This window comes from Squalius cephalus, assembly GCF_949319135.1.
Source record: "Squalius cephalus genome assembly, chromosome: 13".
NCBI classification, from domain to species: domain Eukaryota; kingdom Metazoa; phylum Chordata; class Actinopteri; order Cypriniformes; family Leuciscidae; genus Squalius; species Squalius cephalus.
The window spans coordinates 13,197,296-13,224,334 of record NC_137134.1 but is presented as its reverse complement, the minus strand read 5'-3'; the positions used below and the strand labels follow the sequence as shown (position 1 = coordinate 13,224,334).

The window sequence follows — 27,039 nt, the reverse complement described above, 5'->3', positions numbered from 1 at the left end:
GGTCATATGAGACACAGCCATTTTTTAAACGTTTAAATACTGGGAACTATTTTCTCAGAAGGCGAAGCACTGCTACTTGGGCGGAGTGATTAGCGCAGCACCCGAGAAGCGCCGTGGTGAGGAGCAGAGAGTTCGCTCAGAGTTGGAGTAATAGAGTCAGCAATTACTAGATAGTAAATGCAAAGTTTACAATCATGGGTGTTCGCTGTATTGTAAAGAGCTGCGACAATAAACAGGGGAGACCAGGTAATACCATGATTCCAACCAAAATCCTGTGAGACCAGGTTGGACGCTAACCAACAGCTAAAACAGGACAAAGAGAGAATGAGAAATACTGGGATGTGTAAGTAATGGGTAAGTAAGAGGAAGAGGACCAGAAAGCGGTGAAGCTCCTAGATCACTTGTAATTTTCCACAGCTCATGTGGTCTGGAATGGATTATTTTATTTTATTTTTATTTTTATTTTTTGTCTACTGAAATGTTTTGGAAAGGTATTTTTTGCAGCATTTCGTCAGCAGAACATAACAAAACACATTAAATAACAGTACAACCCACTGAAGAGATATATCTATCTCTCACAGCCTCGCTATAATTCCTGTTAAAAATCAAATATGGCGCTTTTGTAACAACGTGCGAGTCTCCGATTACACTTTTTTTTTTGGCTGTACACTACACTACACTATAAAAAAACAGTCTGTTATGCTGCTTGATGTCGCAAACTGTTCTTTATCATATCAATTAAAATGTATTATTGTAGGCCTAATCATAAACACAATTTGTAGCAAAACTAGATTTACCATTTCGGTTTTTCTGCACTTTTATTCTTGTTATTCTTTTAGTTAGGCTAAACTATAGCGATCAATGAATCAGAAGTTTCGCACAGTCACAGGAAATAGCTTGGATAAAGCGAAATGATTTTCCACTTACAACTCTTCATGTCGATAACCTGAAGGGTCCTTAAAGCTGTAGGTGGTGGCCAGCGAAATGCCGACAATAACAGCAGGCAGACCTAAGACATTATAATGGATCAAAATGATTAAATGTTAGCCTATTATCCGCATGCTCATTTCTACATTTAGATTGGGTTACTCACTTAAAGTAAATCTTAAAGTACAAATTGAATAACAGTTCTTTAGTAAACCTCAAAATGAATATCCACTTTTCATCCTGTAAATTAAAATGATGTGATGCCTAAACTGTTATAGTAGTACACTACCAAAATAGAATATAGTTTTAATATGCCCATTTATTGGTTACCCGTAATAACATGAAATCATCAGCCAGAATTTTAAAAAAGGCTAAATATATAACATATTTAATACCATATCTTTGTTTACAGTTATGCAGACAGAATCCAAGTGTCATGTCTTTTAATATCAGTGTGTTTTATTAAATGTACCCCAGCCGGCTGTCATGGCGATGGTACGGAAACCTCGTGGTGGACCATTGAGGGTGTTTCTGATGAGGAAAAATATGTGAGCCGCATACATGATGTTCCAGGCAAACGTGGCAAACAGGAAGTACTGCAGCAGAGCTGTGATTGCCGTACAAGGACCCTGATCGACCTTCTGTTGCATATCTGAAGAAGGAATAACGTTCTGCTCGGAAACAGAGGCCTTTGAGCTCTGGACGGGATTGTTGATTCCAAAAATGAACAGCAGGTAATAGGCACAAACAAATATGGGGGGGGGGGGGGGGGATTGAGAGGACACTCTTTATATTTTGCCTGTTTCACAAACCAGAACCATGGAAATACCATTAGTTGGTTGGACATGATAGAATGGAAATACTCTGGGGAAAAAAAGAAAGTTTTTCCTATCTGTCTTGTTGTCCAGTAAAAAATATTGACGATGCACCGATATTAAATTCTGGCTGATACTGGTGAGCTGATAGTTATGGTTACGAACGATTAATGTTGATAATTAATACATGCCTGATATTAAAAACTATACTATTTTGTACAGATAATTAAAATCTAAAATTAATAGTTTTAAATGCTACAGGTGAATTCACTGTGAGATATTACATTTAGCAGTGTTATCAAATTTGTGTTTTAAAAAATTTACTTTAAAGGTGCAGTGTGTCATTTTTAGCGGCATCTAGTGGTGAGGTTACGAATTGCAACCAACAGAAGTTACGGTGGCTGACAGGAAAATATGTCGTCGTCTGAGACTGCAGAGAGTAGCCAGTTCAGCAATGAGGTTTCTTTACAAAGATAAATTAAGAAATTATGTTTACTTTATTATTCAGTAAAACAATATGTTATTGTAAATATTATTGTTACTTGTTCATCATTGTGTCAGTGTTTTATCCGCTGACTTTAAGGTACAATATGTACAAATTTTGTGGAACAAATATATCCAAAAATCACTTGCACAGTGTGATTTCCTGCACATGTGTACTTACAAATCCCAAAAGTTCCCAAAGATTTTTAATTTCAGAGAAATTCCCATTTTAAATAATGGCTCGTCCCTGGTCATTGTCGCCTGTCAATGACCTAATATCCACGTTATCCCTGGTTTCCGCTTGCTCTGCCATAGTAACCATGGTGACAGACGTGGACAACTGCGTTACATCTAACGGCACGCTCACGCTGTTGTTGTTTCGTTCAAACATTATGCGTTTTCAAGATGCCGAGAGCTCCACGTCCGCGACTAACTTTGACTTGACAGAGACGCCGCTCTTGTATGTACTTTATTAAACAGGTGAGCAAATGTACTATATAAACTAATCAATGTTAAATAGCTCAACGTGATGAAATGTTGGAATGATCAATGTTATGATCTATATGTTATTCTAATGTTGATCTAGCTTACTGCTAGTTTCATGCAGCCAACAAACTCGGACGGGACTAGTTTAACATGGAGAGGTGGGGTAAAGTAATAATTACCAGAGCTTCTCAGTGATTTTAGTCCCGTCCAAATGTGGATTGTCAGTAATCATTACGGATAACATCAGTAAAGATTACTACGATAATCCCGTGTGAATAGAACTGCTGTAAATATGTATGTAAATATTCTGTCATTTCCTGTTTAAAAGTAGTTTTCCGCGTTTTTTCAAGTATGGAGACGCTTGAAAAAGCATTCAGTTGCGTTCTAGACGGTGGGAAAAATCTGTGGCAAAACTCAAGTGTTTTCCACACACCATTCAGATCAAAAAGAAGGTCCAACGCCCTTTTAGAAGGAACAAAACTTCTTTTAACATTAGATAAGTGCCTATTACCAACATATACAATCTGGATTTATTTAATACATCCTACTGGACCTAACTGTTTTATATATACAAAGGTTATATATATATATATATATATATATATATATATATATATATATATATATATATATATATATATATATATATATATACACTCACCTAAAGGATTATTAGGAACACCTGTTCAATTTCTCATTAATGCAATTATCTAATCAACCAATCACATGGCAGTTGCTTCAATGCATTTAGGGGTGTGGTCCTGGTCAAGACAATCTCCTGAACTCCAAACTGAATGTCAGAATGGGAAAGAAAGGTGATTTAAGCAGTTTTGAGCGTGGCATGGTTGTTGGTGCCAGACGGGCCGATCCTAGTATTTCACAATCTGCTCAGTTACTGGGATTTTCACGCACAACCATTTCTAGGGTTTACAAAGAATGGTGTGAAAAGGGAAAAACATCCAGTATGCGGCAGTCCTGTGGGCGAAAATGCCTTGTTGATGCTAGAGGTCAGAGGAGAATGGGCCGACTGATTCAAGCTGATAGAAGAGCAACTTTGACTGAAATAACCACTCGTTACAACCGAGGTATGCAGCAAAGCATTTGTGAAGCCACAACATGCACAACCTTGAGGCGGATGGGCTACAACAGCAGAAGACCCCACCGGGTACCACTCATCTCCACTACAAATAGGAAAAAGAGGCTACAATTTGCACGAGCTCACCAAAATTGGACAGTTGAAGACTGGAAAAATGTTGCCTGGTCTGATGAGTCTCGATTTCTGTTGAGACATTCAGATGGTAGACTCAGAATTTGGCGTAAACAGAATAAGAACATGGATCCATCATGCCTTGTTACCACTATGCAGGCTGGTGGTGGTGGTGTAATGGTGTGGGGGATGTTTTCTTGGCACACTTTAGGCCCCTTAGTGCCAATTGGGCATCGTTTAAATGCCACGGACTACCTGAGCATTGTTTCTGACCATGTCCATCCCTTTATGACCACCATGTACCCATCCTCTGATGGCTACTTCCAGAAGGATAATGCACCATGTCACAAAGCTCGAATCATTTCAAATTGGTTTCTTGAACATGACAATGAGTTCACTGTACTAAAATGACCCCCACAGTCACCAGATCTACACCCAAAAGAGCATCTTTGGGATGTGGTGGAACGGGAGCTTCCTGCCCTGGATGTGCATCCCACAAATCTCCATCAACTGCAAGATGCTATCCTATCAATATGGGCCAACATTTCTAAAGAATGCTTTCAGCACCTTGTTGAATCAATGCCACGTAGAATTAAAGCAGTTCTGAAGGCGAAAGGGGGTCAAACACAGTATTAGTATGGTGTTCTTAATAATCATTTAGGTGAGTGTATATAAATGTATATCCCCTCAGTTTTATGACTAGTTTAAAATTACCTCAGGTTCTCCAGTTTACAATGTGGACTCTTCAGTGCATCAGAGATCAGCTTCACTCCTGAATCTTTCAAGTTATTGTTACTCAGGTCCAGCTCCTTTAGGCAGGAGTTTGACGACTGTAGAGCTGAAGCCACACTTTCACAACACTGATCAGTGAAATTACAGATGGACAATCTAAACAGAAGAATAAATGATTACATCATTGACCCTTGTGTAAGAACTGTATTTGCAAGGTATTTAATGCTTTACAAAACCCAGTAAAGGCAGAACATTCTCAAATAATAACATTCTATGAACATTCTCTGTATGTGTTCTTTTTTCTTTTCTTTTTTGTAACCAAAAACTAACCTTCCCAGAAGGTTGCAGAGAGGGTTTTTTTTTTTCTAACAACCTAAGAGAACTTATACAGAATGTTCCCTGCTGGTTATTTTTAGGTTTGACTAAAGTGAACCTTCCCAGAACATTATCCTAGTTAAAGTTAATAAGTTAATAAAATATTTTTTTTAATGTGTGTGACTACATTTCATATTTTAAAAAATATTAGATTGTACTGAAGTCATTTTTATTTGGTGCTGAAATAACATAAAATCTGGGTTATTGTTGTACCGTGACAAGCCCATGTGAAATCTTACATGTTAATGGAAAATTTGTATCAATGCCACGTAGAATTAAGGCAGTTCTGAAAGGGGTCAAACACAGTATTAGTATGGTGTTCCTAATAATCCTTTAGGTGAGTGTATATATATATATATATATATATATATATATTTATTTAGAGATATCAGCCATATGGCTTAGTGCAGGCGCTAATGGATCCTAGGCTGTATCTTGTAAATTACCCCACTAATAATGCCTGGAATGGTACCAAACTTCTACAGTAGTACAAATAGGTTCTGTACTCATAAAACGAGGCATTGGAAAGTTTGTAAGTACATCAGGAGTTTATTGAAATATCACTTGCTTGATGGCTAATGCTACCGCTAACCCGCATGTTGAGGTCACTTTTCCCTAATTTGAGTGATTAAGGAAAAGCATTGCCAGAGGAAAGGTGTTCAAAAGCATTGCATCCACTACAAATATTTATATTGTTTGAATATAAAAAAAATAACTTCTCAGTAATGATTTCATATAATTTAAGTGTTTAACTCCATTAATAAGAATGACATATTTAATCTGAATGTTTATATCAGGAGTAAAACATTTTAAATCATTAGTTTATTTATTTAAACTTTTATGGTGAACATGCATTGTATTTATGACTAATGAAGATTTACGGGCCAGTTTCAGTTTCACTAAACGGGACAACGCGCTCGCTGGCACGGACATTTAAGAAGGGATGGATATTTGCTTCAAAGTGATTGAAATTATATTTGTATTATCTTTCTGTACATGTATCATTTTCTTTACATTTTCTGTCTAAAAGTGACCAAAAAGACAAAACTCCAGCTCACCATCGGTGTCGCTAAACTGCTCCGTCTCCAAAACGTTCGTACGCATGGGTCAGAGTTTGCGTGCAGGTGTGCAAATTTTCCCATCAAGTTTGTTTTTATAAATCACAACTTATTTGTTGGAAGTGGCATACGCCTCTTTCAGGGCCTGTTTTGTGCGGTTATAAATGAGGCCCCAGGTCATTCCCATCCGATACCCATCCAACAATATGTCATCTGAGAACTTCTCGATATGACAACTGCTAGTGTTATAAATTAAGTCTGATGTGTACAGGGTAAACAGGAAAGGAGAGAGCACTGTCCCCTGTGGAGCCCCTATGCTGCAGAACACCTTTTCAGACACACAACCATGAAGCCTCACGTACTGTGGTCTGTTTGTGACGTAGTCAATGGTCCACACAGTCAGCTGACTGTTAATAGTGTACAGAACCACCTGACAAAGCTGGTCTGCACAGTCCTTGAGCAGTTTTGAGCCAATAACGTCTGTCCCTGTAGCTTTTTTTCACCTTGATTCTCTGTAGTTCTCTTCTTACCTGATCCTTACAGAGGTGAGGATGGATAATGAGGAGGCAGGCTGATGGAGGGTAGGTGAGGCATATATCGTTTTCCCGACTTCACAGTGGGATGGAGAGGTGTAGACATATGAGGGTGGCACAGAAGATCTCCTCTGTCCATCTCCTCACAGGCCTTGTCATAGGAGGTTGTTGTTGAACTAAAGGTTTGTAGACAGATATGAGGTGGACCAGATTATGATCTGAGCGACCAAGAGGGGGGGAGGAACTATAGGCATCCTTTACATTTCCATAATGTAAATCCAGGGTCTTATTATCCCTTGTGTGGCATGTAACATACTGCGTTGAGGACAATGAGACATGATTAAAAATCACCTGAGATGAGAAGAAGGGAATGGGGGTGCGATGTTTGCAGCTGTGACACTGTAGTGTGAAGGAGCTCACATGCCACTGCTGCATCGTCTGTCTGTCTGTCTGTCTGTCTGTCTGTCTGTGTGTGTGTGTGTGTGTGTGTGTGTGTATGCATGTGTGTGTGTCATAATCAGTTAAAAAATGTAAATACAGTGAGGAAAATAAGTATTTGAACACCCTGCTATTTTGCAAGTTCTCCCACTTAGAAATCATGGAGGGGTCTGAAATTGTCATCGTAGGTGCATGTCCACTGTGAGAGACATAATCTAAAAAAAAAAATCCAGAAATCACATGATTTTTTAACTATTTATTTGTATGATACAGCTGCAAATAAGTATTTGAACACCTGAGAAAATCAATGTTAATATTTGGTACAGTAGCCTTTGTTTGCAATTACAGAGGTCAAACGTTTCCTGTAGTTTTTCACCAGGTTTGCACACACTGCAGGAGGGATTTTGGCCCACTCCTCCACACAGATCTTCTCTAGATCAGTCAGGTTTCTGGGCTGTCGCTGAGAAACACAGAGTTTGAGCTCCCTCCAAAGATTCTCTATTGGGTTTAGGTCTGGAGACTGGCTAGGCCACGCCAGAACCTTGATATGCTTCTGACAGAGCCACTCCTTGGTTATCCTGGCTGTGTGCTTCGGGTCATTGTCATGTTGGAAGACCCAGCCTCGACCCATCTTCAATGCTCTAACTGAGGGAAGGAGGTTGTTCCCCAAAATCTCGCAATACATGGCCCCGGTCATCCTCTCCTTAATACAGTGCAGTCGCCCTGTCCCATGTGCAGAAAAACACCCCCAAAGCATGATGCTACCACCCCCATGCTTCACAGTAGGGATGGTGTTCTGGGGATGGTACTCATCATTCTTCTTCCTCAAAACACGTTTAGTGGAATTATGACCAAAAAGTTCTATTTTGGTCTCATCTGACCACATGACCTTCTCCCATGACTCCTCTGGATCATCCAAATGGCCATTGGCAAACTTAAGACGGGCCTTGACATGTGCTGGTTTAAGCAGGGGAACCTTCCGTGCCATGCATGATTTCAAACCATGACGTCTTAGTGTATTACCAACAGTAACCTTGGAAACGGTGGTCCCAGCTCTTTTCAGGTCATTGACCAGCTCCTCCCGTGTAGTTCTGGGCTGATTTCTCACCTTTCTTTTTTTGATTTGATTTTGATTGAGATTGACAGTCATGTTTAGCTTCTTCCATTTTCTAATGATTGCTCCAACAGTGGACCTTTTTTCACCAAGCTGCTTGGCAATTTCCCCGTAGCCCTTTCCAGCCTTGTGGAGGTGTACAATTTTGTCTCTAGTGTCTTTGGACAGCGCTTTGGTCTTGGCCATGTTAGTAGTTGGATTCTTACTGATTGTATGGGGTGGACAGGTGTCTTTATGCAGCTAACGACCTCAAACAGGTGCATCTAATTTAGGATAATAAATGGAGTGGAGGTGGACATTTTAAAGGCAGACTAACAGGTCTTTGAGGGTCAGAATTCTAGCTGATAGACTGGTGTTCAAATACTTATTTGCAGCTGTATCATACAAATAAATAGTTAAAAAATCATATATTGTGATTTCTGGATTTTTTTTTTTAGATTATGTCTCTCACAGTGGACATGCACCTACGATGACAATTTCAGACCCCTCCATGATTTCCAAGTGGGAGAACTTGCAAAATAGCAGGGTGTTCAAATACTTATTTTCCTCACTGTATATACCATTTAAAATGTTGAAGATGTTATTTTCTGATTAATTGCATGACAGCAACTTTCCATTTGTTTAGCTTGTCTTGTCTCAATGCAAAATTGATCTGCGTCAGATATGATTGAATGAAAGAGGAACAAAAACTTATTTTTGGAAAGAAATAGCCACTGTATGTGCTTAAACAATGCAAACTAGGTCAACCACAGTTTATGTATCTTCTAGGCATCACAAAAGTATGTTCTTGTAAATGGCTCCCCCTGGTGGAAACGTTCTCCTGACTTGGCTTTAGGGTTCTGGGGTCGTATTACAATAACTTCTTAACCGCTAATATGATCTCAACTAAAATGACCATGGTAACTAAAGTAAAGAAATTCATAAACTCATACATATAATCTCATTAAGATCATGAAAACATTAATTCAGACCCAACAGTCTATGTGTCATTCCATCAATGTTTAATATACTGTATGTCAACAGTGATTAGTAAAAAAGAAGAAATGAGCCAAACTTGATGTGAAGATTGGTGTGTTCACAGTACATTTATATCATTTTACATTAGAGCAAATCAAACATTGCAAAAAAACAGAACTGGCAGCTGACAATAAACTTGCAATTCCAAACCTTAGTCGTCAAGCTTTGTTCAGATCTAAAAAAAAATTTGTTTCTTTAGTCTGAACAGCAAATAAAGCCAATGAAATCAGGTGTTAACAAAGCTATATCTATTGATGATATAAAGCTATATTCGATTGTTTTCTCCGATTGTTCGATTCGATTGTTTTTATCATCATTTGGAATGTGGCACATTTTCCTGTGAATTATATGACATTCATTAGTGGTGAATAGAAGCCTATACTACTTTTGTAATTAGCAGGGCAGATTTCATAACCTGAAAAATGTTTCAACAGTAAGTCCTAAAGATTGAAATTTAAAACCAAATCAGTTTTGTGTACAGTGTGAACAAAGCCCAAAAAGCTCCTAATGGCACACACAATAAAACATTGTAAATATATACATTAAATACATCACACATACACATTAAATTCAGAACATTTTTTTTGTGTATAAACACACAAAATTCACATATACACATAAAATTGCTAGTATGGCAGTACTAGCTTTTTTTAAAGTGTGAAAACATTTTCCCCCAAGCAAAGTTTCTTGATTATTACGCAGGAATGAGAGTATAGTTCCTAGCCATCTCAGCCTAGAAAATCGCAACTTTACATTTTCCGTCGGTCTTAGTACACGATGTAACTACAGAAGAGTCAAGTTTTAGATAGGAAAAATATCGAAACTCTTTGGTCATTTTTTTTGAGAGAGATGCTAATGGTCCTGTCCGATTCAATGATCTATGCTAAGCTATGCTAAAAGTGATACCGCCAGACCCGGAGAGCGGCTGAATGGATTCGAAAACGGTAAAACTCAACTGTTTAACTCTGGGGGAGTTGTAAAATGAGCCTATTTCTATAAAGAGTGGAGTATCCCTTTAATGTCATTATGTCAGTCAGTATCAATATTTGCTTTCTACCATGCACAAATAAAAATGTCACTGAACTTTTGCTGTGTAATTGTAACAATGAGCACTCAAACACACCGAATCAACAATTACTAAAAACACACACAAAAACTGATTTTGTACAAGTTCATTGAAATGAATTAAAGGAAGTCTCAAAATAATCATCTGGTTTCTTATTTTTCCATAAAGAGAAACTCTTCCTGTGAAAGCTTATGTTTGATACACGCACACTGTCCAGAAATGCTGGGTTTGAGTTTAATAACGGCCTCAGAGTGAATAAAATGAATATCTGAACACCCTTTGGAAATGGAAAGAAAAACAGAAGCATTGCTGATTTAATTTATAGTCCATTATAAGATGTTGTGCATTTTTGTGCAATGTGCATTAACACACCTGTGTTGTGTTTAAGAGACAGAAAACCACACTCAGAATAAGTTTGAGATTTGTTTCATGGGTGATGTTTAAAATGTAGCCGATGACCCAGGACAGGCCGAGTATCACTGCCAGAGAGAAACTACTCAAAATCTTCTTCTTTAGAGGAGTTTTTTGTGATCTAAACAGCAACAGTGTTATTGGTTAAATATATTCTCATAAACACCTTTTGGTTGATAACTGATAGAGCTTTTCTGGTCCCAAAGTAAACATACCTGTTTAAGTTAGGGTTGGTCCTGCAGATGTTGTGAGAGAAGTGCAGCAGTATTGCCATGTTTGAGAGCAGCATGAGCATTAATGGGAGCAAGAATCCCCAAAACATGGGTTTCCCCATACTGAACTTCTGTTTGTGGTCCAGTGAAGCCAGCCAGCAACTGCATCAAAGAAGAGAGACAACTGAACTACTAAAATCCAGAGAGAACAATGTAAAAACACAAATAAAGTAAAACAAATATTTTACATTTAACGGGTTGGTTCACCCAAAAATGAAAATTCTGTCATTTACTCAACCTCATATCATTCCAAACCCATTAGACTTTAGTTCATCTCCAAAACACAAATGATGATATTTTACTGAAATCTGTGAGCTTTCTGTCCCTCCGTTGACAGTTACGCACTACCACTGAAACTAATCATGAAACTAATCCACATGAATTGAGCAGTTCAGTCCAAATTTCCTGCAATGACTCGATCACTTTATAAGATTAATATATTGAATTTAAGCTTTTATTCACATATAGCTTAAACATTCATCAAAGCTCGCATCAGTTATGGTATATGGAAGCCCAAGCATGCTTGCACACAGCATTGTTTGAGCTACTGCTAGCACCAATGAGGTACATTCTCGTGTTACACCGCACGTTTAAGCTTCGGCAAGAACCAATGAGGTTCATTCTCGTGTCACACAGCGCGTTTAAGCTTCGGCAAGAACCAATGAGGTTCATTCTCGTGTCACACAGCGCGTTTAAGCTTCGGCAAGAACCAATGAGGTTCATTCTCGTGTCACAAAGCACGTTTAAGCTTCGGCAAGAACCAATGAGGTTCATTCTCGTGTCACACAGCACGTTTAAGCTTCGGCAAGAACCAATGAGGTTCATTCTCGTGTCACAAAGCACGTTTAAGCTTCGGCAAGAACCAATGAGGTTCATTCTCGTGTCACACAGCACGTTTAAGCTTCGGCAAGAACCAATGAGGTTCATTCTCGTGTCACACAGCACGTTTAAGCTTCGGCAAGAACCAATGAGGTTCATTCTCGTGTTACACAGCACGTTTGAGCTTCAGCAAGAACCAATGAGGTTCATTCTCGTGTAACACAGCACGTTTAAGCTTCGGCAAGAACCATTGAGGTTCATTCTCGTGTTACACAGCACGTTTGAGCTTCAGCAAGAACCAATGAGGTTCATTCTCGTGTAACACAGCACGTTTAAGCTTCGGCAAGAACCAATGAGGTTCATTCTCGTGTTACACAGCACGTTTGAGCTTCAGCAAGAACCAATGGGGTTCATACATGCACGTAGGGTGAGGTCTGTTGCTGTGCGCAGTTCCTGCATCAACCCTGGGTCAGAACTACCCTCGTGCAACTCTTTGAGTGCCTTGGCCTGATACACTAGCAGGAGGGCCATGGCATGCAGGGCAGAGGCAGAGACGCCTGTCCAGCATTGCTGTAAGCCTTGGCCGTAATCACGGATGAAAACTTACAGGCCTTGAATGGGAGATGCGTATTACCCCGCCAGATGGCAGCATTTTTAAGCCATAGCTGCATCGCAACGGCACGCTCCACTGAGGGGAGACCCACGTACCCCTTGGCCACCCAACCATTCGAGGGTGTGGAGGAGGCTCCGGGGAAGAAAGGCACTGGAGTGGGAAGCTGCTGTTCAGCATGGCCCACCCCAATATACCAATCATCCAGTCTTGAGCGTTTGAGACACAGTGGAGGATTTCACTCGAGCCTGACGCTCTCAGCAACGCAAGCAAGGATGCTTGAGCTTGTTTATGTTCGCTGAGCAATGTTCATATTTGAATAAAAGCCTAAATTCAATCTGTTCATCATATATAGTGATTCAATTTGGACTAAACTGCTCAAAGTGTCAAAGTGGTGGTTGTGTAGACTGTCAATGGAGGGACATAAATATCTTAGATTTCATTAAAATTATCTTTGTGTTTTGAAGATGAACGAAAGTCTTATGGGTTCGGTACGATGTGAGGGTGAGTAAATTATGACAGAATTTTCCTTTTTAGGTGAACTATCCGAAGGGCTAGTTTCGCAGGCAGGGCTTAGATTGAGCCAGGGTTAGGTCTTAAATTAGGGCATTGAAGTAGCTTTTTTTAATGGTGCCTTAAAAAAACATTAGTGTGCATCTTTAGACAAAACAATGGCACTGACATAAAACAGCTCAAATATGCATTTTAGTCTTGGACTAGTTAAAGGTATAGCGGAGGATTTTCTTTTTCCGGGTGGATCATCAAGACTATTGGTCCTCCTAAGTGTCAATCATTCTGGTGATATGTTTACATAAGGCCGTCGTACGTGCTTGTGCACACGATTCACACGATGGCATGCGCTCAAAACACAGGTTGGGCTTCCCACTGATGCCTCAGTCGCGAAGTTTCTTGACAGGTAAAGTTTGGCATGCTATTTGGAGAAATCCATTTAAAATCACTGCTAGTAAAAGTTAATGTAAGCTATGATTAGCTCGTGCATGCTTTCTCGTGCACATGTTTAATAGGCGTTCCCTCTCGGGAGCAGGTAGAGTGTTGCGCATGTGCATTTTTTCAAAAAGTGGAGAGGGCGGTTCTTTTCTAAAATTCGGGAAAATCCTCCACTATACCTTTAAGACAGTCTACGCAACAACCACTTTGACACTTTGAGCAGACTTGTCTGTGAGTCTGGGCATAAAAGTAATGAAGTTGAGTTTTAAAAAATGTAATTTTTTAATAAAGTAATAAAGTTTTAATTATTAATAAAGCAATAAAGTTTGAAAATGGAAATATTTGATACTTACAACTCTTCTTGTCGATAACCTAAAGGATCTTTCACACTGTAGGTGGAACCCAATGAGATACCAACAATAACAGCAGGTAGAACTAAACAGAAAAAGATTTATTGACATTTAATGACATTATATATTGGATATATTATTTCATATTTAGGGTTTAGTCTTATGTTTGATTTTGCAGTTAATACCCAGGATGCAGGGGTGGGTGAAATAAGAAAAAACGATTTACCAATAATCATAGAAATGTTGGTTGATAATAATATACACAAGTATACACCATTCTTTCTTTCATTTTTGGAAAAGTGATTTAAAAATGCTGAAAAACATTTTAATTAAAATACAGTCATGTACACTGCAGTAAAGTTGACTTCAGTGGGGCAAGTTTTAAACCTGCTTTTAGCCTCTTAACATCCTTTATGTGTCATTACAAGTGCACAGGTCATGTGAGTGATTCCTTCGGGGTGAACGCGGGTTAATCTGACTGCAGTAGATGTGAAAGATATGAATAAAAATGATGTTTATTCAGCCAGCGCACATACCTGTATTTACATCATGTTTTCGGTCGAAGTCCACAGTAGTCGATTGTCGAGTTCACGCGCGTGATCATAGGTACTAAACCTATGCGCGTGAACACGACAATCGATTACTGTGGACTTCGACCGAAAACAGGATGTAAATACAGGTATGTGCGCTGGCTGAATAAACATCATTTTTATTCATATCTTTCACATCTACTGCAGTCAGATTAACCCGCGTTCACCCCGAAGGAATCACTCACATGACCTGTGCACTTGTAATGACACATAAAGGATGTTAAGAGGCTAAAAGCAGGTTTAAAACTTGCCCCATTGAAGTCAACAGGGTGCAAGTTTTAAAAAGAGGATAACACGGTGTAGGCAACACCGATTTTTGTCGTTGTTCTCTGTACTGACAGCATTCCAAATGTACAAAAAAATGAGCTCAATGTTAAAATTGACCGGAGTTCTCCTTTAAGCAAGATGAGTGATTTCTGAAGCCTCTTCAACATTGTAATCTTCAAAAACATACTGAAAACCTTTTGGCGATTATATATTGGCCTATGTTTATACTCGACATGCTTGAAACGCATGGTTACTCTAGATAATGCTTAAAGGAGTAGTTCACTTTAAAAGGAAAATTACCCCATGATTTACTCACCCTCAAGCCATCCTAGGTGTATCTTACTTTGTTCTTTCAGACGAATACATTTGGAGTTAATAAAAACCCTGACGCTTCCGAGCTTTATAATGGCAGTGGATTGCAACCATGTGTTTGAAGCTCAAAAAAGTGCATCCATCCATCATAACAGTGCTCTACACAACTCCGGGGGGTTCATAAAGGCCTTCTGAAGAAAAACGATGACTTTGTGTAAGAAACATATTCATATTTAACACGTTACAAATTAAAATTCTAGCCTCCAGCCAAACGCAGTCTAATTGCATCTAAAGCGCAACTTACGACGACAGAAGTAGCATGGCGTAGCGTAAATATCAGCAATATGTCGCACAACTCCCATAAGTTGCCCTTTAGACTCAAGTCGAATCCGTATGTTCATTTGGCTGGAAGCTTTTTTTGAGCTTCAAACTGATGGTTGCAATCCACTGCCATTATAAAGCTCGGAAGCGTCAGGGTGTTTATTAATATAACTCCGATTGTATTCTGAAAGAAGAAAATCATATACACCTAGGATGGCTTGAGGGTGAGTAAATCATGGGGTAACTTTCATTTTAAAGTGAACTACTCCTTTAATAATAACTGAGGTACTTCCCTCACCGTTATCGCTTCTTCATGCTGGTAAGAAAACGTCACAGCGAGAGGGTCAATTCCACACAATACAGTACTTTAGATGATTAACGTTCAACAAACCTTAAAGGGATAGTTCACCCTAAAATGACAAAAAAAGACTTTATTTATTCACCCTGGTGTTGTGATAATGCCACATGCCCTTCTTTCTTCTTCAGATCATAAGGGGAGAATTTTTTTCTTTTTTTTTAAATGCCACTTGCACTCTTCCATATAATGGCAGTGAATAGCGGACAACATCTAGCTTTTAAAAAATAACCAAAAGTATCACAAAATGATCCCATGCAACACGTTTCTTATATTCCATGTGTACTGGGGGTATATAAATAAACAAACCAAACAAAAGTTTTATGTATTTTTTTATGAAAACCCTGACCTTGGCAGTTAGTCTTCTCTGCACGGCTGCACAATGTGTGCATTCTATTAGTGCCCCAGTTCACTCCGTCTTGCCCAGAAAAAGCACACAAGTTGTGAGAAATCAAGATTAACAAAAACGCAACATGAAAAGTATCTGTGTGCTATTTTAACCAAGTTAAATATCTCTGGGAAGTCTCAAACTCGCACGTCGCCCAGTATTGCACAGAAGACCAACGGCTAAGGTCAGGATTTTTTTGCAAGTTTCTGTTGTTTTTTGTTGTTGTTTTTTTTCAAACCCTATAGTATACTCCCAAAACACTTGGAATATATGGCATGAGTCGCATGAGATCATTCTGTGATGCTTTGGCATATTTTTAAAAAGCTTGATGCTGGTTGCTATTCACTGCCATTGTATGGACGAGCACGAGCAGGACATTTTGTTTTTAATTCTCCTTTTGTGGTCACAAAAAGAATGAAGGGCATACGGCACTGGAACAACATCAGGTTGAGTAAATGAGGAGAAATTTTTCATTAAAGTTTGTGAGGAAAACTCAACAGAAAGCAATGCTTTCTTGACATTTAAAAAAAAAAGGATTTATTTTGCAGTGGTGCTAATGATTCAGCAGCAGAAAAGTGGCACAGGTAACACTGGCATAACTGCAGTAAATGTTTAATATTTATACCAGTTGATGCATTTACGCATATATCGTTTTAACCTATACTGAAAACCAAGATGTTAGTCACAAACTACACAATACATTAGTGTTTTGTTCAATGTACCCTACCCCATCCAATAGCCAGGGAAACCTTTGGAAACCATGGGGGTGTTCCAGACACGTTTTTGAAGAGGAGGAACACATTAATGCCGTACAGAGTGTTCCAAGTGAACGTGGCCAACAGGAAGTACTGAAGCAGAGCTGTAAATGCTGTACAGGGACCCTCATCTGGGTACTTGTGATGGTCTGACTCAGGAACTATGTTCTGATCGGACAAACTCTGATTTGCCACACTCAGATGTTGGACAGGGTTGTTTATGCCGAAGATGAAGAGAAGGTAGAAAACCGTCATACTCATGCAGATGTTCACCATTAGCAGAGTAGGACTGCCTCCTCTTGACTTCCTGTGGCAAAGTGCATGAATATAAGCTATAAAAAGTTTCACCACTCAAATAGCTGTGGCTATGCTTAACAGTGTAATCTATAAGCCTTTACCTGGTTATGATTTGGTACCCAGCTGTGACAGACAGACCCAGTACAGACAGAGCGCACCCAGTGAGGCTGATCCAATGCAAGGCTTCAGAATATTTATAGTTGATATCAAATGTCTGTAGAAAATTTCCAATGGACTTTAATTCACAGCATCATAGACTTTACACTCTTAAAAATAAAGGTTCTTTATTGGCATCTTTGGTTCGTTTGCATTCCATGGAACATTTCCATTGCACAAAAGGTTTATAGTGGAGAACGGTTCTTCTGATTATTAAAAATGTTCTTTACACTAAGAAAAAAATGGTTCTTTAAAGAATTGTTCAGTTAAAGGTTATTTGGTGAAGCAAAAATGTATCTTCTATGGCATTGCTCTGAAAACCACCTTTATTTTTTAGAGTGTACTGACCCAAAAAGTCAAATATCAATGATATTTACATTTTTTACAAATATATCTTACCATCAGAATGGCAAAGTTTGCATTTTTAAATTTTTTCGGTTGACAGCTGCATACTACATGACCTGAGGGGTTCATTGCTTTGGTGCAGCCTTCTGGACTCCAGTCATTTTTAGTGTAACTCCAAAACACACATGCAAAGTCGTTGAGGGATAGTGTGGAATCGACCTGAAAGTTCAACAATGTATTAATTCATGAACACTATACCTGTGCCGCCCTCTGTCAATATCACACTAAGAAAAAAAAAATGGTTTAGAACTATATACTGAAAGGTTCTTTAAGGGAACCAAACCCCCCTTTTGGAACCTTTATTTTTAAGAGTTTCATTATTAATAAGATACAGCAAGGCACAAACCACAAAAGCGGCCCAGAGGGAAGTGTGTTGTTGGACTCACCGATGGTGTGACTGCAAACTCAATGTCGACAAATCCAAGATTTTCTTGAAGGTTAGCAGATATTACTCTTCTCTTGGTATCCAGAGAAGGTTGAAAGCTTTTTGACTGAAAGAACTGATCACTATCATAGAGGACAAACCCAACATCTTTATTAAAATCTACAGAAAAAGTGACAAAGTTATTATAGTTAAAATATCACTTTCAACTGATAATTTCATGTGGAATAATCACAAAATAAAACAAGGGGGAAAGTAGACCTTCACTGAAAGTCAATTTCATTTGAAGGTCAATGTTATCTTTGTAAATCTCAGCCTGTGTCGTATCCAGTTTTATTCTGTCAGGTAAAAAATTATCACTTTGCCCTGAAGAAATGAAGAGAAACATGACTGTTAGGAGCACTCTAGCATTCCAAACCCTTACAAAAAAAAATACATAATAATAATTCAGTATACATAAGTAAAATTCAAGTATTTTTACTTTATGTATAAGTAATAATATCAATATACTTGTAGTATACCTGAGTGTACTACTTAGGACTAAATTGGCCCACTTTTTTAGTGCATAAGTGAACTTGTAGGTATACGGATAGTTCCCTTTCTGACGTTGTGTTGAAATACAGATACTAGGGGTCACTCTTGGGAGCCCCAATCACTTCTGATGTATTCAGGAAAGGTCAATGAAATTGGCATGTGGAACCAGAGCAAACCTCAGCAGTCTCTCTCAGCGTTTGCAGAGATAAGTGTAGGGAGTTCCCATCAGCGGGTTCTGAAAGAGGCAATTTCCTTAATAAAAGAGTGAATTCCTCTAAAAGAGCTGTACAGCAGATCACCTTTTTTCAAAAGATGCCGTTCCGTCCGTGTCCTCCTGGGTGCAGACGATTTCTCTCTTCGACGGCCACGAGTGATGTTTCCACTGTATGGACCACGCTCATGATGCAGGGTTCGTATGGGTGCTTGAAATCCTTGAAAATGCTTGAATTTTGATGTTGTTTTCAAGGTTTGAAAAGTGCTTAAATTTTGGATAAAATGCTTGAAAATGCTTGAAATTGCAACTGTATTTCTTTCACAACAAATACCTATCTGACTGAAGTGTGTTTATTAAATGGAGAAATTAAATGTAGCTCTTCAGATATAGAGCGATTTGCGCTACGCTGGCCAGAGCAAAAGTAGGCAGAGTTTTCATTTTGATTTCCACGCTTGTTTGGATGCCCCGTTTTTATTGGCCGCGCGGGTAATCATCACAGAGTGTAGCGGCAAAAGTTGAACTAATTTTAACTTTGATCGCGGCGTGCGTGTGAACTCGCCAATTCTGCGCTCTGCTTTGGTCGACGCAGCAACAAAACGTCCTCGCACAGCGCAAGCCATTGAAATAAATGAGTTTCATAATGCAGCGCATTTCGTGTCCTGTCTGAAAGGGCCATTAGTGACGGAGTACTTGGTGTGATAATGTAATGTTTGTAATACATGTCCGTTATGTCACGTTCGTTTGTGGAATATGCAGTGAACATAGCCAAAGTTACAGCACAGTAACTGTAATGTTAACTACCCGCAACTTAAAACCTACAAACGTTAACCCAGTGCATAACAACAATCGTTGATTGCTGAACAGAAATCGTGTCAGATGGAGTGTCATACAAGTAGCCTACTGTAAGGTTCAGGATGGCTTTATGCAATATTTACACTGCTCCATTCAGATAAATGTATATGTCTTGGCAATGAAAAACTTTTTTTTTTTTTAATTAATATAAGCTATTTATCAGGCAGGTGCCTGTGCCCTGTCAGAGTCTTCTGGGTTAAAATGGAATTACAGGTTGTTGTCCGCACTGTCTCAGATTTTGTTCAAACCTTGTCTATATCAAGAATGTATCCCAAAACCAAGGCCTGTAAAATATTTCTGTTCAAATCCTATGTCTTCATATTTTCAGCCCTTGATATTACTTCAGTTTTACAGCCTGAAAATCACATTATCTGGGAAGCAATATTTGGACATTAATATAATGAAAAGTATTATTCATAGGCATTATTTACTTAGACTGTGATACATTTTGAAAAATAAAATTTGTGATTTGCTTAAATATCTGATCTTTCTGCTATTACGAAACACAATTTTGGCTGTTTATAGCATTATCTCATTTAATGTGATAAAAACACTAAATAATTTTGACTATGTATTGGTATGTAATTTATGTTGGTGTAAGGTGCTGAAAAAAAAAAACTTAAAAATGGACCTTGAAAGTGCTTGAATTTGACCTTGAAAAAGGGGTACGAACCCTGATGATGAAATGGCGTTCATGGATAGGTCATACACTCACTACGAGAGCATGCCCATGGGAACGTTGTGGTCGCAACTCTCGTACTCCTTCAAGAGGCATAGAGTCTCCTCAGCTGCTTTCTCTCCTGGTTCTTCTACCTCTGGGTACGAGGCTTTGGCGGCAGGTGCTCAGGACGATCTGGAGATTACATTGGGAGAGCTTCTGCCGAGATAATGCGGGCCCCCTGTTCCTCAGCACACTCTTGTCCCCCAGTCGAGTTTCTGGATGAGTTAGGCTGCTCGTCCATGGGTGAGCTTAATTTCTTAATCTGGGCTCATGAGGAAGATGAGTTATCAATCACAGCACTGGAGGGCGGGCTTATGCCTTCTGACTCGTCTGAACTTCCATCTTCGGGTGTCATAGTTCAGTCTGTGGCTGACATCGAGTTGGCAGCCGTGACTTCCTGGGCCTCCGCAAGCATCAGACTTGGGGCGAGCCTCACTCCCATGGAAGGGGGAGGGACATTTACATGGTCAGAAAAATAGCAATTTTCTCTTTTCCTGGGTCACACACACACGGTGTTCATGGCCCTTGTTTTTTTTACGATGCCCAGACATCAAATACTCGCACCAGAACCTTGGTGGATACGTACCACATATCCTGGATCTCTCCTGGTGGAGAGAAAACACTTGGCCTCCCCGCAATTTGTCGCAAGAGAGAAAGGTAAGTGTGAGAGAATCAACTTGTCATTTTGACATGTCGTGAATGCACCTTTTTTCTTGAGAGTTCTGTTGTATATTTAAGCTTCAAACTTGCCTTTAAAAGAGGTTAATTGCACTTGTCGGATTGGAGTTTCCCCCTTCAGTGACTGCACTGCCATGTTCGGTTGCACCAGCAATGGATTTGACTTCTCACGCAGAGAGAGTTTCTGTAGAGTCTGTGTTAGTCTAAACAAACAATTAAAAAGTCAGACTAGCAAGTCAAAAAGAAAGTGCTTACGAATTTGGTTGAGATGGTTCTGTATGTAAGTGTCAGTGCAGTGAGTGTGAATTGTTTTGTTACTCATTTATTGCAGTTTGGTTGACGGAAAAGTACATCCCGTGACTTGCGCTCAGGAGCTGACTGACTGTGGCGACTGCTGACACTGCAATATCCTGAACAATGAAGAAAAAGAGTTTATCAAAACAACTCTGGTTTGTATAAGCACTGATGAGCCAAAACATTATGACCAGTCACAGGTGGAGCAAATATCGCTGATCATCTCCTATCAAGAGCACATATTAAGGTCTAGGTAGATTAGATGGTAAGCACACTATAACAATTCTTATAATCAACATGTTGGATGCATGAGAAATGGGCAGGAATAAAGATCTGATTGAATTTGATGAGGCCCAAATTGTTATGGCAAGGCAACTGGGTCCAAGTATCTCTGAAATGGCTAAGCTTGTGGGTTGCTCACGGTCAGTAGTGGTGAGAATTTACCAACAGTGGTCCGAGAAGTGATAAACCACAAACCGACAACAGGGTGTTGGGCACTCAAGGCTGGCTACAAAGCACTGTGCATCACACTCGCTGCGTAGCTCAGACCAGAGTGTCTATGTCAGAGTCTCAGAGTGCCCTGTCCACCATCAAAAGAGTCTACGATGGGCACTTGAGCGTCGAAACTGGATCTTGGAGCAGTGGAAGAAGGACGGCTGGTCCAATGAGTCCCTTTTTTTTTACATAATAAAAATGATAATGTAAAAAATTACAGGTAATGACACCAGGATGCACTGTAGGATGACGACAAGCCGGTGGAGGGAGTGTGATTCTCTTGGAAATGTTCTGCTGGGAAACCCTGGGTTTGACCATTCATGTGGACGTCAATTTAATACGTGCCAACTACCAGAACACTGTTGCAGACCAAGTCCACCCCTTCATGACAGTGGAGTTCCCTGGTGGAAGTGGCCTCTTTCAGCAGGATAATACACTCTGCCACACTGCACACATTGTTCAGGAATGGTTTGAGGGACATGATGAAGAGTTCAAGGTGTTACCCTGGCCTCCAAAATCCTCAGATCTCAATCCAATTGAGCATGTGTGGGATGTGCTGGACCAACAAGTTCGATCCACGGCAGCTCCACCTTGCAACCTACAGGACTCAAATGATCTGCTGCTAATGTCTTGGTGCCAGATACCAAAGGTCTTGTTGAGTCCATATCTCGGTGGGTCGGCGCTGTTTTGGCAGCACGCGGAGGGACTAACGGCAGATTAGGCATGTGGTCAATGTTTTTGCTCATCTGTGTACAGTAGTATTATAAACATGTTGCAGACATACTTTTGGTTCTATGAGGGAGATGGGTGTGATTTATCACAATATGAGTGCTGAGTAGAAAAACCTTAGCAAAGGAGTGCAAAAAAATGTGCTTGCATGGTTGCATACGCATAATCTAAAACTGGACCTGCGCAGTTGATTATGTATAGTGTTCTGTGGTACCTGGAGTAGTCAAATTAGTATATCTGTCTATTTCATGTGAAGTTTGGAAAATTCGGCACTGATATGCAATGTTTACACTGCATATGGAAATACCAACATGTAAATTATGAAAAACAAGTTGTGCAGAGTAAAGAGAGAAAGAAAAAAGACATGAACAAGAGCAAGTACAAATTGTCTTGCTATATTGTTACCCTAAAAATTAACATTTAAAAATTTACTCTTATAATAATAATACAATGAATTTATAATATATAATTATTTTGATAATAATTATTATTAATAATGATAATAAAACATTATAAACATTTATATATGAATAAGAAGTAACAAGAAATGTTTCTTGAGCATCAAATCAGCATATCAGAATGATTTCTGAAGGATCATGTGACACTGAAGACTAGAGTAATGATGCTGAAAATTCAGCTTTGATCACAGGAATAAATAATCAGTTCTTTTAATTTCTAATAATATTTTGTAATATTTTACATTAAATAAATGCAGCCTTGGTGAGCATAAGAGGCTTCTTACAAAAACATAAAAAGGGTAATGTTTCCAAACAGGTACTGAACACACACACAGTTTAAATGGAGAAAATCTAAAAATGTCCCTCATGTCAGGAGACCGTTTAATAAGTACCGTGCTTTGTGCAGTTTCATCACGGGAGAGCAGGATGTTGGTTATTTTAACAGCATTTGTGATGTTGTGGGCTGTTAGCCCTTCCGGTATGGATGTGAGGATCTGGGTACTGGAGGCTAATTTGAGGACATCAGCTTGACCTCCAGAAAGCTTCATTTAACAAAAAAATATATATATATCAATTATGCAAACATGCAAGCTTTTCTGTTTTCATCTGAGGAAAATTCATGTTGTATATGACTCTATATTACAATCATTAGACATTGATTACTTACATCATTATTAATGGTGTCCAGGGTCAAACCACAATCTAGAGTGTTTGGAGGATCAAATAAGTGAGTAGATCTATTACAGAGGGCCGAAGCATTGGGGAATCCAGCTGAAAAATATTCATGTTAAATGAAGAGATTTTTAAAGTAGAGAGTATATTGTAAATACAGAAAGGTAGACTGAAATACCATTTGGTGTATTTGATGGACATCGCTCAACTGAGGAAGCAAACTGGCCTAAGAACGTTTTTGGAAAGGTGAATTTACTAGTTTGTGTGGAGCTTTGTTCAAGGCAGAAATTTGCTATAAAAAAAAGTGAAGACTGTCAGTAACCTTGAGAACTTAAGCAAGATTATTCAGTCTACATATCATGCAATATTTTAAATGGGTTTTACAGATGTTGCAGGTAGTTCCAGTCCAATCGTCTGGGCAGAGGCAGATTCCGTTTAGTAAGGTACCCTTGTTTTCACACACCAGATTGGGTTTGGTCGTTGTTGTGTTCAGGGGTGCTGTAGTGGTGCATCTCTGGGTTGTCTGGAGTGTAAAGGTGTCGAATGTTGAGGGGCTGGTGTCCAGGGGTGCTGTAGTGGTGGATCTCTGGGTTGGTGTCTGGAGTGTAAAGGTGCCGAATGTTGAGGTGCTGGTGTTCAGGGGTGCTGTAGTGGTGAATCTCTGGGTTGTTGTCTGGAGTGTAAAGGTGCCGAATGTTGAGGTGTTGATGTTTATAGAGTCAGTCGAATTGTTTTGACACCAAGTCTGTTCAAAAACAGCTGTTTACAGAGACAAACATTAGACAAAAGGTATCTGTCAGGTTGCAGGTTTTATCTGTCTCTTCTCCTTCAATTGTTTTTAGTTTTTCACGTGTTGGCCGCACGCAGTTGATCGGGCTTCGTAATAAATGCGGACGTGCACGCGCAAACAGCTGTTTCTCATTCTTTTCTTATGTGTTCCTATTTCTACCCCTCAGTTCCCTTTCGAGAGGTCTCTCCTATTGCGCAAGTAGCTTACGCTATGGGAAAACTCCTTTTCTCGAGAATATGAAGTGCGGTCATTGGAACCTCCACTTCGCTGAAACTCCGAATTGAAGCCTTCGCCGCCGTCGACAGGCACCCAGCAGCGGGACAAGCCACTGCTTCGCAGTACTGAGGACGCCAGCTTCTTTCGCCACCTACCGCTGTTCTGCTGAGCCATTCCAGCACGCCGTATCCTTTCCTGATCACAAGTGTTCGCCGCCGCGACACTTCTAAAAGAGAAATTTCCAACGAGTCAGAGGCCCTCTCGTCGGTGGAGACCGTCACATCCTTTGCACTTCCTGTCTGGTCCGTTACCATGCAGAAGCTGCACTCGCTAAGGGCGGCTGCCCTGAATGTGACTAGATGGATCTCCCCACCTGCGGGCTTGACCCCTCTTCCCGCTCTCTCTCCCTTTGTTTGAGCCGCGCAAACTGCGCCGTTCACAAGGGATGTCAGAGCGGACAGTCACAAGCAATGTTCAGCACCCGGGGCTAGCTTTCTTTACGTTACAAGAAAGATATCCCGCCCTTGCGCCCCATTCACATGCGTCACTCACCGGCGAAAGGAGGAAAGAGAGTGTTTTAGTCCCGCCGAGGCCGGACCAACCTCCAATTCTCACACATTTCTCAGTCCCCTCTTAAGTTCAGGCAGCTGGAAATATCAATATTGCAGCAAATGAGCCTGTTATAATACATGCACGCCTGCAAACAAACGCCGACACAAAACATGATGACGCTCTCTTATATGCTCACACTAACTGAAAGCTTATGTCATTTCCCCCTGTGTCGAATTCTAGGCTTTTGCGCTAGAGACCCATGATCGAATCCCGGCTCTGGCGGCAGATATAAATTTATGCTGCTCTCTTCTGAGCTCGCGGCCAGCTTTCTTGCATACAGAGAGCGAACCCGCCCCTCACACCCTCCCATTCACAAAATGACGGTGCTCGAGTATTTATGAGCGTTTAAACGTATGAGCCCACGCCGGCCCTGCCCCCCCGCGTGGCTCACTTTTTACAGAGACAGACTTATTCTCTTGTGTTTATCCACACCCCTTCTGTGGCTCAGTGGTGGAATCTGAGACTTTCGCGCCAGAGACCCGAGTTCGAATCTCGGCTGTGCTGAATCTTTTCACCAAAGCAAGCAAGTACACGCCGGCGCCGCCCCCGCCCCCCGTTTACTCACTCTCTTTGGTAGCATCCGAAGACGGGGTTGGTCGAGCTCAACTTTGACCCCGCCTCCCATGTAATCCCAGCAATATATGCTCCCCTGCAAATATAAGCTGTTCCACATTCCCCAGTACTCTTCTCAGGTGGCTGGAAACGGCGATGTTGGAGTCAATGGGCCTGTTACAAAACATGCTCACCTGCAAACAGATGCTGGTTTTACGGTGACGCAAATAAAGCACAAAAAGGAGCTCTTTTTTGTCTGTGTCATATGTAGTTTACGTGCCCACTACAAAGTATGCACTCCTACACACAAGCACTGTTCCCACAGTTTCAAATTTTTCCCCAGCTCAGGCTGGAAGTCACATAAATGTAGCACGTGTGCCTGCTGTCACGCACACACCCCTGCGCATAAGCACTGTTCCTACAGTCACAAATGTCTCCCCCGCTCACGCGGGAAGTTTAATAAAAGTAGGGAGTGTGTCTGTTTTACAACACGCACCCCTACACACAAACACTCAACTCGACACTCACTCTCCCCCCTACCAGCACAGGAGAGATATTAAATGTAGATCCTGTGCCCACTCTTCAGCGCGCACAGCTACACATAAAAACTGTTCCCGCATTAGTTTTCCCTCTAACCCATGCTGGGAATGTGAATAAGAGTGCGCCCACTGTGCAGCGCGCGCCTCCGCTCATAAGCGCTGTACACATGGCATCTATAGCCCAAAATGGCCTGACGGCCGGGTCCCTATCCCTTTATTCAACCCCTAGCAATACGGGCCGGAGCCTGGGAGGCTATCCCCGGCATATCAAAATGGGTGTTGAACATAATAAAACACAGCTACTCGCTACAGTTTGCTCGCAGACTGCCACGCTTTTCAGCCGTGGTTGAGACGAGAGTGAGAAAAGATGTTTCACATGTTCTCCACACCGAGGTGCTCAAACTGTTAGAAAGGGGTGCTATCGAATCAGTACCCCCCTCGCAGAGCGAGTCGGGTCTGTACAGCCACTATTTCCTCGTCCCGAAAAAGGATGGTGGTCTCTGACCCATCCTAGATCTCAGACGCTTGAACAAAGCACTGGCGAAGCGCCCGTTCAGAATGCTGACAACCAAACATATCCTCGCGCAAATTCGCCCGGGAGATTGGTTTTTCTCAGTGGATCTGAAAGACGCCTATTTTCATATCCAAATATCGCCTCATCACAGGCAGTTTCTGAGATTCGCTTTCGAGAGACAAGCATACCAATACACGGTTCTACCGTTAGGTCTATCGTTGGCCCCCCGTACACTCACGAAATGTATGGATGCAGCACTTCCCCCCTGAGACAGCGGGGA

At 40.4% G+C, this 27,039-nt stretch overlaps 1 protein-coding gene across 1 annotated transcript; it reads right to left on the bottom strand.

Moving 5' to 3' along the window:
* Positions 1 to 4,628: 4,628 nt before the first annotated feature.
* On the bottom strand, positions 4,629 to 18,218 carry LOC307169586 (adhesion G-protein coupled receptor G7-like; the record flags this gene model as incomplete). Its single annotated transcript, XM_079890320.1, has 9 exons — positions 18,151 to 18,218; positions 17,894 to 18,051; positions 17,564 to 17,666; positions 16,622 to 16,981; positions 13,665 to 13,746; positions 10,878 to 11,036; positions 10,624 to 10,783; positions 10,460 to 10,528; positions 4,629 to 4,748 (listed from the first exon to the last, which is right to left on the bottom strand). Exons 1-9 carry the CDS (start codon positions 18,170 to 18,172, stop codon positions 4,629 to 4,631), a joined length of 1,233 nt encoding a protein of 410 aa, XP_079746446.1. The 5' UTR covers positions 18,173 to 18,218.
* Between the last annotated feature and the right edge of the window lie 8,821 nt (positions 18,219 to 27,039).